This window comes from Pongo abelii, chromosome 3 (assembly GCF_028885655.2).
Source record: "Pongo abelii isolate AG06213 chromosome 3, NHGRI_mPonAbe1-v2.0_pri, whole genome shotgun sequence".
NCBI classification, from domain to species: domain Eukaryota; kingdom Metazoa; phylum Chordata; class Mammalia; order Primates; family Hominidae; genus Pongo; species Pongo abelii.
The window spans coordinates 175336390-175352789 of NC_071988.2; the positions used below are offsets into that span (position 1 = coordinate 175336390).

General features: G+C 44.4%; 1 protein-coding gene and 1 long non-coding RNA gene across 3 annotated transcripts in view; both read left to right on the forward strand.

The window, feature by feature from the left end:
- Positions 1-1998: 1998 nt before the first annotated feature.
- Positions 1999-16400, forward strand: part of TMEM131L (transmembrane 131 like) — a 169552-nt gene continuing 155150 nt past the window's right edge. Inside the window, exons 1-3 of one of the 2 annotated variants that reach the window (XM_009240384.4) lie at positions 1999-2206; positions 2892-2962; positions 8836-8879. In XM_009240384.4, the coding sequence (XP_009238659.3) occupies positions 2083-2206; positions 2892-2962; positions 8836-8879 (239 nt within the window). In that variant the 5' untranslated portion in view covers positions 1999-2082. The remainder of the gene's footprint in view (positions 2207-2891; positions 2963-8835; positions 8880-16400) is intronic. The other variant, XM_002815223.5, reaches the window with a different exon arrangement.
- Positions 8886-10995, forward strand: LOC134761309 (uncharacterized). The gene is made up of 2 exons (XR_010139807.1): positions 8886-9246; positions 9349-10995. It is a non-coding gene; the product is annotated as an uncharacterized LOC134761309 (long non-coding RNA).

A 16400-nucleotide genomic window follows, 5' to 3' on the forward strand; every position in this document is an offset into this window, starting at 1 on the left:
CCATGGCACTGCAGATACATGCTTCTGGCTCTGTGAACAACAGTCAAATAGCATTACCCATTTTGTAAAGCCCACAAGACCACAACTTGAAAAATCAAGCTGGCCTTACAAAGTTTCAGAAAAAGCTACAGCAGTATTTACATATGGTCCATAGCAATGTTACTCTATCTTTTAAGTCATTTCCATTGATGCTGTGATACTCGTTAAAGTGGGGAAGACTTTATTAGTAAAAGAGTAAAATAATTTAAATGTTAGCAAAAAAGTTTTGTATCACAACTTTGAATCTGTTTAACGAAACTGGTTAGGCTGTTAGTGTTTGCTTGCTTTCCTTTATACGTATTATATAGTCATACGAGGACTTAAAATTACATTCTGTAAATAAATAGGCCCACGAGAGAACTTTCATTTAGAAGCAAACTTTGACGGTGCAGTTACTGCTTAAGCGGGCTGTGCAAATATTCCTGTCACTGGAGGTACCTTTAACTCCGTGGGGGACCTTCAGAATCCAAGGGGCAAATAGAAACTTGGAGAAGTGAAGAGAAAAAAAGGGCACATTGAGATGGCACTGCAGATCCTTGCTAAATAAAGGAAGATGTTGGCAAGGAATACAGAAAAAAGTATGGAACAGAGACTACTGGAGGTATTCAAGTTGGAAAATGCAAAGTGTCCCTTTTTTTTTTCACATCAACAACTTATGTTTATGCTAATCTACTTAAATGTTAAGTCTGGCCAAGCAATTAGACTATTTAACCTTGTTTGGAGTTAAATGCAGACAGTGTGAGACTGTGTTCACAGTACTGTATTATGTCTTTAGGAGAGAGGATCTAGATTTCATTTTGTCCTTCTCAGGATTGTGTCTGCTATGCAAGCACTGGTTTTCTATAGTCTGGCCTGTAAGGCACCAGGAGCAATTAAACAGAGGATTAAGGTAAACAGGTGTGTCCCATCACTTCCCCTCTTCATACTATATTGTTCATATTCTCTGAATTTCATACAAGCTACAGTGGAAGCAGTAAGTTAACTTTAAAAAATCATAAGATTGCCCATACTTCTAGGTTATGCAAATTGATTTCTGAATAAGCCCTTGTTTGTGACATCGCTGGTAAAGGCAGGATGTTAACTTAAAGAGATGCCAGATTTTGGACTTGTTAGTTATAGGTATCAAAACCTGGAACTAGGAAATGTATTTCCACGTATTACTTCCATTATCCTACTAATGTTAGAAACAGGCAACTAACCACATCCTCGACCCCAACCATATTTCAGGAGAGGCTGGCTGAATTTTGCAATATGATTTCAAAAGGGAGAATTTGCAGGCTCTTTGAAGCTATAAATCCCCTAGGAAGAGTCTTCCCCACCTGTCAGGACCTGGACAGTGTCCACAGAGGGTGCCGGGCGCACTACCGCCACGCGGCGCTCAGGTCTGCCTCTCGGGTTTTGGGAGAGCTCTTTTTATTCTAAATTACAGACTTTGCAGCCACCGGATATCCTCGCTGCATAACTGGCAGTGGCCATGTGGCTGCACTCGCGTTTCCTGACAACCACTGCGTTATTTCCACTAATATCCTGTGTCCAAGGCCTCTCGCTTGGCGACTCCTCGTTCCCACCTCCACCGCCACCTCTTCCCTCGAGGGTAATCTCTCGACCGTGGCCCAAGCGCCTCAACAAAACGGCAACCACCCAAAAGTTCATGAAAATGCACTTGGCAAAAGTGGGCCGCTAGTCCCCGCGGACAGCTCTAAGCGACCCAGTCCCAGCCGAGGAAAGCGCCCGGGCCCCGCAGAGAGCGCGCTGCGGGGCGGGCCCGCGGCCATGTGCTCCGCGCCGGGGCGGGGCACCCGCGGGTTCGCATTGTCCACTTTCCCCCGCACCCCGCCGCGTTCCGTCCCTCCCTATCTGCGGCGCACACGCGCTCAGAGCAAACGGCGCGCCCGGGGCTGGAGCTGCAGCAGCTGCGGCGGCGGCGGGGGTGGTGCCGGGCGGGGCGGGGCGGCACGGGGGCGGGCCCGGGGCGAGGCAGCTGGGGCGCCAGCGAGCTAGTGGCGAGCGCGGCGAGCACCGGAGAGGAGCGCGAGCACCAGCATGGCGGGGCTCCGACGCCCGCAGCCCGGCTGCTACTGCCGCACCGCCGCGGCCGTGAACCTCCTGCTGGGCGTCTTCCAGGTCCTGCTGCCCTGCTGTCGCCCGGGAGGGGCTCAGGGACAAGGTCAGCCTTGCGCCGCTGGGCTCGCTCTGCCTCTCCACCCCGCCCCCGCTCTTTCTTTTAGGGAACTGCTGAAATCTATAAGAGGGAGAGGGGAGGAAAGGGAAAGGGGCAGGAGGAGGAAAGAAAGCTGTTGCAATTCTCCGCTGATAACATTTTCTGACCACAGCGTCCCCTCCCGCGCCCCTCTGCCCCGTACAGCTGGAGAGCGGGGCAATCGCGGGGCTTGGGGACCGCTAGCCGCTCGCGCCCTGGAGCCTTTGTGCACGGGCCCCTGCGCCCCGGGCGCAGCCCCCGCTTTGTGTGGCGCGCGGGTGCCCCGCCGCGGCCCGGCTTCCTGCAGCTTTGTTCCCCCGAGCCTGGCCGCCCAGGGTCCACACTCCAGATGCCTGGGCTGCGGAGCCCGGAGTGCCTCGTGGGGTGTCTTCACTCCCATTTCGTCCCCCCGCCCCCCCAGCACGAGCACCCCGAGCCTGCACGCTGTCGCCTTCGCGTCCGAGGGGCCGCCGGCTCACACCCCACCCATTGTATTTTTATCCTTGGCTCGCCCCTCGGATGGCCTCTGTTCCTAGGAGGAAAAAGAGACGTGTTTTGGTGAGGCGGGGGGCACGGAGGGACGATAGGGGAAACAGGAAGCGTTTCTTTAGCGTGCATTAAAAACGTGGTGTATTTTTTGGTGTTCCTGCAGCGATTGAGCCCTTGCCGAACGTGGTGGAGCTGTGGCAGGCAGAAGAAGGGGAACTCCTGCTGCCCACTCAGGTGAGGACGACCAGGTGACAGGGCGGCTGTGGGTGTATGAGGGAGGAGAGGCGGGGAGGCCGCCGGTCCTCCCCACCCGCTGTCCAAGCGGCACGGGCGTTCGGGCCACTTTGCAAGGCAAATAAACGTTAGGGGCCGAGACTGAACACCTGGCAACGGTGGCCTTCCCGGCTCCTCCCACGCCATGTGACAGGGCGTTAGGCAGGCCGGCCCCAAGTTCAGACGGTGGGAACCCAGGCTACCTCAGCAGGGAAGCAGCCAGCGGTCTGCTCGGCCGTGGGTGTCCTGGGTGCACACTGTTCCCTAAGTGAGCTGGTGCTGTGTGGATGGCAAGTGGCTAAGAGGTTGAGGACAACAGGAGTATTGATTTCATAAATGTTAGAGTGGTATTTGCCATTAGCGTTAAGTAGCTTTGGGATGAAGATGTGACTTTAAAGGATTGTCATCTTGGATTTTCTCCAAGTGCCCTTAATTCCTGTTAAAATACACCCACTTAAGATCTTGAATTTCAGGTTTTTTTCTCTATATGATGATATGATGATTGCATGTAGAAAAATAATTACTGACGTTTTATTGGGAAACTGTAGCATCATAGAGGGTTTATTGCTGCAACAGATACAGTACTGCAAAGCCTTTATCTTTAACTTTTACAAGAAATTCCCATTGACTGTAAAGTGTGCACATTTAAATATAATATTGTTGACTGCCTTTCACCAGTAACGGTAGTGATCCAAAATGCATTTTTTGGGTGGGAGTGGCTTGAATTATAAGGAAATATTTAGCTTGTGTGCAGTACTTTTTAAGATGTTCATTACTTCCCACGTTGGTGGCAGCACTTAATTCTGTGTTGTGTCTTGCGGCTGTTTAGAAAAACAGGATGTCTAGCTATAACTTTACCGGAGAGGCTGTCCAGTTTTACATTTCAGTTTTCTCCCTCCTATGTGAAACATTCAGAGTGCTGGTTTTGAGATATTTGGAATATTCATTTTGATCAGGGCTAATGAATAACAGCTTCAAGGCAGAGAGGTGATTTTAGAGGAGAATTTTCCTGGACCCTCCTTGAAGGCCAGCAGCCTGAATGAGACAGGTCTTTTGAGAAAGGGCCCCATCAGGATAAGGAGCAGGTAGTTTTTCCTTCTCCTAAAAATTTATTCCCAAATGGATTTTTTTCCCCGATTTTAAATAATATACATATGTGTTTTTGAAGGTTTGGAAGATACAGAAAGATAAAAAGAACAAAATAGAAATCCGTTGTATTCCTACTGCAAGAACGACATTTAACGGAATGTATTTATTTAAAAAAAATTATGTTTTTGTATATCAGAGTTGTTCAACAGTGGCACTGGTAATATTTTGGGCTAGAGAGTTCTTTGTTGTGGGGGCTGTCCTGTGCACTGGGAGATGTTGAGCAGTTAGCATCCCTTGCGTCTACCCACTAGATGCCAGCGGCACTCACTGCTGCTTCCCCCTTCCCCCACCCCCTCCTGATTTTGACATCTAAAAATGTTTCCAGACATTGCTAGATGTCCCTGGGGAGCAAAATTGCCGTGGTTGAGAAGCACTGGTGTATATCTATGTATATGTATTTGCATTTTTGCTCAATTATAGTTTCTACCTCTTACTGGCTAGTGTTGGAAGCCAACCCAGACTAAAAGGAAAGTAAATTATAGATGATTGAGTCTAGTGTTATATACTCTCATTTGTTAGAGTGTTAGTTGAAGATTTAGTAGGTGTGCTCAGAGATGGAAATGTCAAGGCCTAAATAATTATTTTATTTATGGGCTCAAAAGTTATTTTATACAATTCTTAATTTCTGGTTTATTTGTATAATACAATTTGTTTTGATAATAGATGTCAGAATTCAGAAGCTGTCTGGGATATTCAGTATAGAGGGATTTATAACTAAGCTATTTTAATCAAAGCTATAATGAAAGTGAAACTGGTATTCAAAATAATTTTCTAAATACTTCATCCATATCTCTACGTATACCTTTTAGAAACTATCTTGCCCTGCTTATACCTGGGCCAAGGGTAAGGGAGATACACACACACACACACACACACACGTGTGTGTGTGTGTATATATATATGTATCTCATAAGCTACAGAGAGTTTTGAAGAAAGTTATTTTAAATGAATTATTTTCAAAGTATTTTGAATTTTTTCAGCAAAAATTCCCTCATATGTGTCAAACGGAGTCTGTTGAAAAGAGAATATTTATAGATGTTAATTTAAATTTGAGGGTTTTCTGCTTAATTAACCAGTACATTGGGTTTCTTTCATGCAGGAAGACTGAAAGATGGCTTCAGAGGCTAAGATTTGTCAGTAGTAGATGAAATAGGAACTTTAGAGGATGCAGCATTAAATAAAATACAAGCCCCAACACTTTGGAAGGCTGAGAGGGGTGAATCACCTGAGGTCAGGAGTTTGAGACCAGTCTGACCAACATGGAGAAACCCCGTCTCTACTAAAAATGCAAAATTAGCCAGGCGTGGTGGTGCAGGCCTGTAATCCCAGCTGCTCGGGAGGCTGAGGCAGGAGAATTGCTTGAACCTGGGAGGTGGAGGTTGCAGTGAGCTGAGATCGCACCGAAGCACTCCAGCCAGGGCAACAAGAGCGAAACTCTGTCTCAGAATACAAACAAACAAACAAACAAAAAAAACAGTTAACATATTTGCCAACACTGTTTGTATAGTTATTTATTTTGGATGTGTCTCCTGTTGATTAGGTCTTTTTTTTTTTTTTAAATGACGGGTCTCTAAGTGATCAAGACTAACTTACCATTAGTAAAACCATATATGACAACTAAATTGTTATAAACTGTCAGAACCTCTGGCCAGGTCTCCTGGGTTTGAATCTCAGCCCTATCCCTTTTTAGCTCCATAAATTCACCTGTTTGTCCTGTTTTCTCATCTGCAAAGTCTGGGGAATTATGGTGCTGGTTTCAGAAGACTTTGAGAAGATTAAGTGCCTGGAACTTAGTGAGCACCTACTGTAGCTTGCCTATTATTTTAGTGGTCCCTGAGCTGACTGGTAGACTTGGTCATTGGAGAGCATGAACAGCTTTCTTGTTTTGAAAGGTCTGAATAGTACAGATAACTCAGCACTATTGTGTGCTCTATGATTGTAAAGTTGTACTATTCATATCTTTTTGTTATATACTCTCATGTCATAAAATCATTTGGTGTAGGAACATACAAACTGTATATCCATGGTGATCATGTTGGTCAGGCTGATCTTGAACTCCTGACCTTGTGATCTGCCTGCCTCGGCCTCCCAAAGTGCTGAGATTACAGGTGTGAGTCACCACGCCCGGCCCATGTCTTCGTTTTTCTCCTTTGTCTTGTGCATGTCTTGTTGCCTTAACTGGGTTCTCCTTTGAGGGGCTGGGCTTCTAAGGGTTGGTGCCCTGCTGTGGCCACAGTGTCCTGCATACAGTAGACATTCAGTACTGCCCATGAAGTCGTCCTAGTGTGGGAGAGGCAGTTATCAGTGTCTTGCCCAGTTCCCCTATTTATGAGGTTGTCTAAGTCTGCAGGTAACAGGTGGAATGCCTTAAATGTTGATTTCCTAGTATTGTTTGACAATCACATTTTAAAAAATCAGTTCTAGTTGCAAGAAGGGCAGTCTAGAATCTGTTCTTTCAATCCATCCAGACTTCTTTGAGAAGAGAAGGCTCACTCCTGATGCCCCTTGGTTAGCAGGTTTGGGAACCAGGGACAGGTGCTGAGTAGGAGCAGCTGTTACCTGATACAGAATCATGTTGCTAGGCAGGGCTGGGCAGGCTTCAGTGCTCCACTGCCCTTATTTGTTCATTTAGCAAAGATGGACCTTTGGGGCGGGCCCAGTTAGGTCTCCAGAGATACAGTGATGAATAAGAAAGAATCTGCCTTTAAAAATATCAAGTTTATTTTCCCGCATCTTAAGTCAGAGGGTGTAGATAACGGAAATTGGTAGAAAGTGAAACGGGAAATGATACACTGAGATTCTGAGTTTTTGTTATCACAGGTACTGTGTTATGTAATAGCATCTTGCTGCAGTGAATCATTGACCAGTATTTGGTAATCTTTTTGTCATAGAGATTTATTTTTGGTTTAATCAACTTCCATCAACATTAAAAAAATAATAACTAACATGGGTTGGGCACTTCTGGCATCATTTAAATGCTTTATGAGTATTAACTCATTAACACACTAAAGACTATGAAGTTTACAGATGATGAAATTGAGGCACAGAACAGCGAAATTACTTGGCTCAAGGTAATAAGAAAGTGACAGTGCTAGGATGTTAAACCAGTAAGTGTTTAACTATAGAGCCCAAGTTTTTAGCCATTACGTATGTTGTGTGAGTTTCAGTACAGTTTGACCAGAAAAACACTATTATGGTGGTAAAGTTTCTGTGTCTGAGGGGAAAGCATGTCACGTTCTATTTTGATTTAGAAAAAGTTGCTTAGTGAAGTTCCCATAGTAGTCATATCCACATGTAGTTAAGAAACAGCTGGCTTGTACTCAGCTCTGCAGATGTTTATTGAGCACGTACTGCAGGCCAAGCAGTGCTTTAGGTGTCAGGGATGTTGCAGTAGACAAAAAAAAAAAACACCTGCCCTTGTGATGCTTGCAGTCTAAATGGAAGCATAGCGATAGACAGTAAACAGAATAAATTTTAAGTAATTTAGTCTGTTCGAAGGGCATACATGTTGTGTGGTGGCAATGTGGGGTGGTGATGTGAGTTGTGGTTTTAAGAGGTCAAAGTGTACCACTCTGAAAGGGCAATATTTGAGCCAGTCTTTGAAAGTGGTGAGAGAGAACAGCCAGTGCAAAGGCCCTGAGGCGCTTCCCAAGAGGCAGTGGGGGAATTACATGCTTTTGTCCCTGCCCTTTGTGGTTGGCAAGATCAGACTGGTAATACCCTGGGACCACAGTCAAGTGCTGAAATATAGGAACTGAGAGAAGAGGCACCCCGCTTTGGAGAGGTCGGCTAAGGCTTAGGGACAAGGGAGGCCTTAGAGATCTGCAGCAGCAAGTGTGTGCCTGGAGCCTAGCCCAGAGCCTTGTCTGGTAGACAGTGAAGTTCAGCGTTTTCCCTCGGACATTTTAAATTGGAGCCCAGGTGCCTGCCGCAATGTGGTTGTAGGGGTAGGAGGGCTGGGTGTGTCAGGGCCTGTGTGCTGCATGCTGTTGAAGAGCTTGGTGTGCATCTGACCAGTTGGAGGGAGCCATCGTAGGTTCTTGAGCAGGGACTGACATGATGACATTGAGTGCTGGGTCCTTATTGTGTGATAAGGGTGATAAGGAGTGAATGATATGAGGAGACTGGTCTGTGCTGCACAGAGTGCGATGGTGCACAGGATGGTTGCAGGCAGCAGTCTGCAGGCAGAGGAGAAAGCTGCATTTGTCTTCTAATACAGCCGGGGCTACTGATGGTGTGGGCTGCTGTGTTGGAAGAAAGGACAGGTAGGAACTGGGTTTCCTGTGAGTGGGTAGGTCTTTCTGGTAGGAGGTGAAGGGAAGAGAGCAGTGCAAGATGATTATAAGATTTGCCCAGGGGTGGCCGGGCACAGTGGCTCACGCCTGTAATCCCAGCACTTTGGGAGGCCGAGGCGGGTGGATCACAAGGTCAAGAGTTCGAGAGCAGCCTGGCCAACACAGTGAAACCCTGTTTCTACTAAAAATACAAAAATTAGCCAGGTGTGGTGGCAAGTGCCTATAGTCCCAGCTACTCGGGAGGCTGAGGCAGGAGAATTGCTTGAACCCAGGAGGCGGAGGTTGCAGTGAGCCGAGACCGTGCCATTGTACTCCAGCCTGGGCGACAGAGCGAGACTCTGTCTGAAAAACAAACACAAACAATGGTTAACACATGTTCTTTTTCAATAGGGTGATTCTGAAGAGGGTCTGGAGGAGCCTTCTCAAGAACAGAGGTAAGGAAAAAATGGGGGTGGAAACCTGCATGCTGAATGTCCCTGCCCACTTTGGGTGCTCTCTGAAGTCTCAGTATATGTCCATGTTTATGTATTTAGTATTATCTGTAATACATCTTTCTCTGGCATTTGTCGTATCTATACCCTCTAATACATTAATACGATTTTGTTTTAAAATAAGGTTGTTTAGAAAGCTGTTAGAAATAGCCCCTCCTTTGCCACTCACCAATTTCACTTTTTCCATGGTGTGCTTGTGCCCTCCCTCTTGTTTATAAACATCTGTTGAGTGCCAGGCACCGTGCTGGGTGCTGAACATGAAACACAAACAAGACCTCCGTTTCGTGTGGTGGGCAAGTAAGACTTTACTGTAAGTAAAATAATTATGCTTATGACAAGAGCTATCAAGAATTAGTTTCCTGTGGTAGAGAATAATGAGGTGGATGGGGTGGTCAGGTGAGGCTCCTTTTAGGAGGTGACATTCCAGCTGAAGCCTGGAGGAAACAGGAGCGGCCACACAGCAGCAGGAACAGTGCTTTGGTCAGAGGAAATGGAGGTGCAAAGGCTCTAAGGCTGGAGAAGCCCTGCTGGCGATCCAGGAACTTGGAGAAGGCCAGTGTGGTTTGTAGGATGGTGAGATAAGGTATGTAGGCCTTTAGAAGTCGCAGTAAGGAATTTGGGTTTTGTTTTTAAGTGTGGTATGAATTGTTAAAGAATTTTAACCAGGGGACTGGGATACAGTGGTATGATCTTGGTTCACCGCAACCTCCGCCTCCTGGGTTCAAGCAATTCTCCTGCCTCAGCCTCTCAAGTAGCTGGGATTACAGGTGTGTGCCACCATGCCTGGCTAATTTTTATATTTTTAGTAGAGATGGGGTTTCTCCATGCTGGCCAGGCTGGTCTTGAACTCCTGACCTCAAGTGATCTGCCCGCCTTGGCCTCTCGTAGTGCTGGGATTACAGACATGAGCCACTGCACTCGGTCCTGTGAATTCCATTTTTAAGAGAATACCATGGGGCAGTCTTGGTCACTTGTCAAACTGGGTCCCTTAGAGGTACACGAAGACACTCTAAGTGGTGTATAAGTAGGAGGATAACTTGCAAGGACTAGGCTTCCAGATCCCCAGGGTGTAGGTATCTCCTAAAGCTGATCTGAGTTGTAAGTTACCATTTTCCACCTCTGCTTTCACAATCTCTTTTCTCCGCTTTACAAAAGAAAGCTGTATCTTTCACCCAGCCCCAATCCCGCTGTTCGCTTCATCTTGGGCAAAGAGGCAATTTGAAATATTGGTGTTTGTTAGGAAAAAGTGATCCACTCTGATTAGTTGACAAATTAATAACTTTGGTGGTTTTCAGATCGTTGCTTTTAGTAAAATTGAAGGAGGATCCGATGAATTTGACAACTGATAGATCATTCAAGTTACTTTCAATGATAGCTCACTGTGTGATTTTTAGATGAAAACACTGAGGTAGTTTAGAGAATTTACGGACAGTGCTGTATTAAAGCTGTTTCAGTACTTACAAGCTTTTTCAGTACTTACATTTAAAAAAGTTAAAAAAGAAAGGATTAAGTTGATAAAAAACCTGTCTCATTCAAGTAGTAGGTAATGTTCACATGAACCAGTTGGGGGGAAAACAGCTCTGTTCATCTCATTAAAGGATGCATTTTCAATAAGATTTTACTTTCTATGTTTAATTACCTATCAAAATTTTTAAAACTTGTTGGTTTGATCAGTTGTATGCAGTCGGCCCTCTGTATCTGTGACTTCCGCATTCGTGGATTCAGCAAACTGTGGATCAAAAATACTCAGAAAAAAAAAAGTATCTGTACTGAATATGTACAGACTTTCTTGTCATTATTCCGTAATACAGTATAAAAAAACTATTTACATAGCATTCACATCGTATTAGGTATTATTAGTAATCTAGAGATGATTTAAAGTATACAGGAGGATGTGCATAGGTTATATGCAAATACTGTACACCATTTTATATCAGGGACTTGAGCATCTTCAGAATTTGATATTCTTGAGACGTCCTAGAACCAATCCCTCAGGGATTCGACTGTGCTAATACAAAATGTATTGATAACTTTTTTTGTTTTTGGAAACAGTGTCTCACTCTGTTGCCCAGGCTGGAGTGCAGTGGTGTGATCTCCGCCCACTGCATCCTCTCCCTCCTGGGTTCAAGTGATTCTCCGGCCTCAGCTTCCTGAGTAGCTGGGATTGCAGGTGCACACCATCACACCCGGCTAATTTTTGTATTTTTAGTAGAGATGAGGTTTCACCATGTTGGCCAGGCTGGTCTTGAACGCCTAACCTCAGGTTATCCACCAGCCTCAGCCTCTCAGAGTGCTGGTATTACAGGCATGAGCCACCACGCCTGGCCTGAATTGATAACTTAATTCAGAAGAAAAAAAATTAATATTTAGACCTTATGGTCATAGGAAAAATGTTTTAAAAACCTGAAATTTCAATTTATATTTATAGTCTTATAGCAGAAGGCTTTGAACATAAATATGTATTCAGTTAAAATTCCTTGGGTAGGGCAAGGCGCAGTGGCTCACGCCTGTAATCCCAGCACTTTGGGAAGCCGAGGTGGGCGGATCCCGAGGTCAGGTGATCAAGACCGTCCTGGATAACACAGTGAAACCCCGTCTCTACTAAATACACAAAAAATTAGCCAGGCGTGGTGGCGGGTGCCAGTAGTCCCAGCTACTCGGGAGGCTGAGGCAGGAGAATGGCATGAACCCGGGAGGCGGAGCTTGCAGTGCGCCGAGATCGCACCACTGCACTCCAGCCTGGGAGACAGATTCCATCTCAAAAAAAACAAAAACAAAAACAAAACAAAACAAAAAATTCCTTGGGTGAGGTGGAATAGAAATGAGTTCACGGAGGAAAAGGAACAACATAAAATATCCAGCCATGAAGTTTATTTTTGTATTTAAAAAAATGGATAATGGTAGATATCATTTCAGTGGTATTTAGATTCCATTGAATTTATTTTAAAAAGGGATTGTGAGTTTTATTAAAAATGCCAGTATGTACAGTGTGGCAGAGATTACATTTTTACAGCTGGTAAACGCCCACAATTGTAAATGTGATGCAACTTAAACATCCTTTTTGGGTGTATGGGAGCAAGAAAAATTGAGGAATGTTGATATCAGGGTAGGGGGTTGGAAGTGGATGGAGGGAAATGGAACATTTTGAGATATGTTCTTGAGGCGGGACAGATCCTTTACTTGTTGAATTTGTTGTGGAGTGTGAGGGAAAGAGAAATGGAGAGAGAGCATCTAGATTTTGGCTTAAATGTCTGGAGAGATGGTGATGACTGTGCCGGGAAAGGATTTAGTGGGAAGGAATCAGGAACTGTGTTCGGCTGCCTCCTAGGAATCTCAGACTTGATATGACGTGTCTACAGGGAGATGGCAGGTAGAGAGTTGATACCACTCTGGAGCTCGAAGGCCAGGGCTGCAGACCCAGGTGTGGGTGTGCGCAGCCCATAGAGAGCTGTGTTGCATGTGCCTTTGTATTTGTTTTCTTGTGTAGATGCAGTTCTCTTCATTCTTATTGTTTAGAACTAGTTTCTTTCTTTTTGCCAGTTTTTTCAAAAATCAAACTTTAAGGTATTCGTAGATTTTGTCCTTATTGGTCTTTTCACACAGCATCAGATTATCAGAATGAAAGATGTGGGAATGAGGGAGAACAGTGTCCTTTTTGACGATGACTTATATAAAAAAAAATTTTACATCATGCCCGTGTACTTGCAAGCATATATATGGATGTATGAATATATACATGTGTATAATCTATGTACTTTTTTATTTATAAAAATGAATTAAAGTTTCAGAAAATAGTACTCTTGTTGCCTGCAATGTATTCTATTTTCTGTTGCATTTTCTTTCATCACCTACTGGCTTTATTTATTTTTTGGTAACATCTTGACTGAGATGTTGTTCACATAGCATATAATTCACCCATTTAAAGTGCACAGTTGGTTTTCAGCATATTCAGAGTTGTATAACTGTTACTACAATCAATTTTAGAAGAACATTTTGTTTCCCAAAAGAAGTGCCTTACCCTTTAGCCATCAACCTCCAATCTCCTATCCCTGCCTGGATTCATTTTAAAACTCAGTACATCATAGTTTACAGTCTGATCAGCCTTAATTTATATGTTTTATCTTCCTGATATGAAATATTCCAATATTTTGCTATTTTACCTCTACTTTTTAAAAACTTGACTTGCAAACCTCTTTGTTTCTTTTGGCTTTTTTTGGGTTGAGGTCTGTTCCTCATGTGTAAAGAAATGATCATGATGTGGGTGGGATGCTGCTTTTAAAAACCTTTGTGTCCATTTTTTGAAAATGCAGATTCTGAAACTGTCTCCAAGAATTAGCTCTGTAAGTGTAATGTTTTGTGATTGGTAAATTAGTCACCTACATACTTACTATTCATTTACCTTCTACCTTCTTAATTTTGTAACTTCCCCAAAACCCACCTTATTTCTTGCTACTTTGAAAACTTTTGCTTTAGAGTAGATTTAAATTTACAGAAAAATTACAAAGATAGTACAGAGACGTCCTGTATACCCCTCACCCAGTTAACCCTAATGTTAATGTCTTATATTACCGTGGTACATTTGTCACTGAGAAACCAACATTAGTATCTTACTGTGAGCTAAACTCCACACTTTATTCACATTTCACTAGTTTTTCCCTAATGTCCTTTTTGGAGGCAAGTCATTAAGTGAAGTTGAGCTTCACCAACACAAATTATGTGAAATTCTGTATGGGAGGTTTGTCAGTTCTCATTTATTTATATCTTGTGAGCTCATGGATATTTATACTTTGGGTTATAATCCAATATTAGGTTTGCCCTGCTGTTTTAATGTCATTTATCCTTAATCTTATTTATGAAGTTACTAACATTTGTTTACACATTTTTCAAACTTTATTATGATTTTAATTTTAATAACTGCCCCACGATACCAGCTTAATGATGGTCAGGTGGACTTAATAGAAGCACCATTTATCATTTCCACAAAATGAATGCATTGTCTCTTAAGAACCCATACAGAGGAGTCACTACTAACTTGGTACTTGAGAAATAATTTGACTGTAAGACAGTCTTAGCATGTTCCCCAAATGTAAAGGAAGCACTGATGTCTATCACTGGACAGAAAGAATCTGAAGAGTGAGGAGGTCTCTGTTTTACTGGCAAGACTGCCCAAGGTGGGGCTGGAACGGGACCAGTGTGAATTCTGGGCAGGAGGCTTCCTAGAGCAGCTTGCCTGTTACCTCAGTCTGGGAAAGCTTTCAGGGTAATTGGCCTCATTGAAGATTTTGTTTATGTTATCCTGCCTTCATCTTCTGTAGATGCTATGTAATTGTATTTGGTCGAAAGCCAAAAAAGCAATATTTGAGAAACATTCTTCCCTCTTTCCTCTTCCTCCCCATTTTTCCCTGGGTATTCTCAAATATCAACAGTAATATATTCCTTTGCTGAGAAAGATCATTTTTGGGAATTCAGTGATGAGAGCAAAGGGGAACTGACTTCAGCTCTTACTAGAATTGAATGCTCTGGAAAGCATGTCTGGCTCTCTGTGTATATCTCTCTCTGGTAAGCCTTTTTTGAGTTATATTTGAATAGCAAGTTTAAGCATTGACAATGTATGAGTAGTATATTCAGGTTTTAAAATGCTTAGAAAAATCATAAATACTGTCTAGGTACAGTGTCTGTGAAAGCTTTTTTTTTGGTGGTTTTTTGTTTTTAAAATGTACTTTTATCTGATTAGTAGTAACAGCAGCAAAATGTGTTCTTCTGAAATAGTTTTAACACCAGTGAAAGGTGGATCTTTGGAGCCAGAACATGAAGAGAATCTCATTGTCCTGTCAGCAACATACTGGAAGATATAATTGCAGACAAGAACGACTTAATCTTTGGGGACACTCACTTTTGGCAGTGAAGGATCTCAGAGACCCCACAGGGAGTGGAACTACTTCTCACTTTTCTTTGTTATTCAGAAATGGATGTTCCGGGCTGGGCACAGTAGCTCATGCCTGTAATCCCAGGACTGTGGGAGGCCAAGGCAGGCGGATCACCTGACGTCAGGAGACCAGCCTGGCCAAAATAGTGAAACACTGTCTCTACTAAAAATACAAAAATACGCCGGGCGTGGTGGCTCACGCGTGTAATCCCAGCACTTTGGGAGGCCGAGGCGGGTGGATCAGGAGGTCAGGAGATCGAGACCATCCTGGCTAACACGGTGAAACCCCGTCTCTACTAAAAATATAAAAAATTAGCTGGGTGTGGTGGCGGGCGCCTGTAGTCCCAGCTGCTTGGGAGGCTGAGGCAGGAGAATGGCGTGAACCGGGAGGCAGAGCTTGCAGCGAGCCGAGATCGCGCTACTGCACTCTAGCCTGGGCGACAGAGCGAGACTCAGTCTCAAAAGAAAACAAAAAAAAACACCAAAAACAAGCCAGGCGTGGCAGCACGAGCCTGTAATCCCAGCTACTCGGGAGGCTGAGGCAGGAGAAGTGCTTGAACTCAGGAGGTGGAGGTTGCAGTGAGCTGAGATCGTGCCACTGCACTCCAGCCTGGATGACAGCAAGACTCCGTCTCAAAAAAAAAAAAAAAAAAAAGAAATGGAAGTTCCTTCCCTGTTTATAGGATCTCACATTTTTTAACCTGAAGTATCTCCCCAGGGTTCCACTGGGGACCTTCCTATCTTCCCACCCTGTCATCTCCCTAGGTGACCCGGCCTGTTCTGTTGGCTTTAAAAAAATTTTTTTTACGGCTACATAGCAGTGTATATATTTGTTGCTCTGTTGGCTTTTTATATACTCTCTATACAGAAGGAAGTTGAACATGGATCGTACCTTCTCCCCAGAGTTCTCCTTTAGCTTGCAGGTGCCACAAAATGACTGTGTCCTGAACTGAGCTCCTGGGCTTCTTGCTGTCCCCAGTTCCTGTGCCTGCCGTCACGAGGTGTGGTTGAGTCTTCCCGTGGTCTCCTGTCTCCATTCTGTAGCCACCCCATCCTGTTCTTCTCATGTCCGTCTGCCTACATCCTTTCCTGTCATCCCTTTGAAGAACAGCCTTTTATGGACTGCACTACCTTGGGGATGAAGTGCAGGGTCCTGAGCATGGCATCAGTGATGTAGAAGCCCTTTGGGGACTGAGGCCTCTTCAGCCTCTTCCTCCAGTCTCACTTTCTGGTCATTCACCTGGGCTCTCTTTTTTTGCCAAAACACTCTTCTCTTCCCCAGCCATCTCCCTCCGTCCTGCTTTCCATAGCACCCTGGCACTTATCTTAGCACGAGGCCGTTACTCCTCTGTTTGGAAATTACCTTTCTCAGGGTACCCAAGTTTCTGAGTCTCATGCACCTGTCTCCCTAGCACCTAACCTCATACCTGACACCTGGGTGAAGAGCTGAAGGAATGGGTGAAGGGCTGACAACTGGGTGAAGAGCTGCGGAAGGAATGCAAGCTCATGCTTTTACATTTAAACCTTTTACATTGATT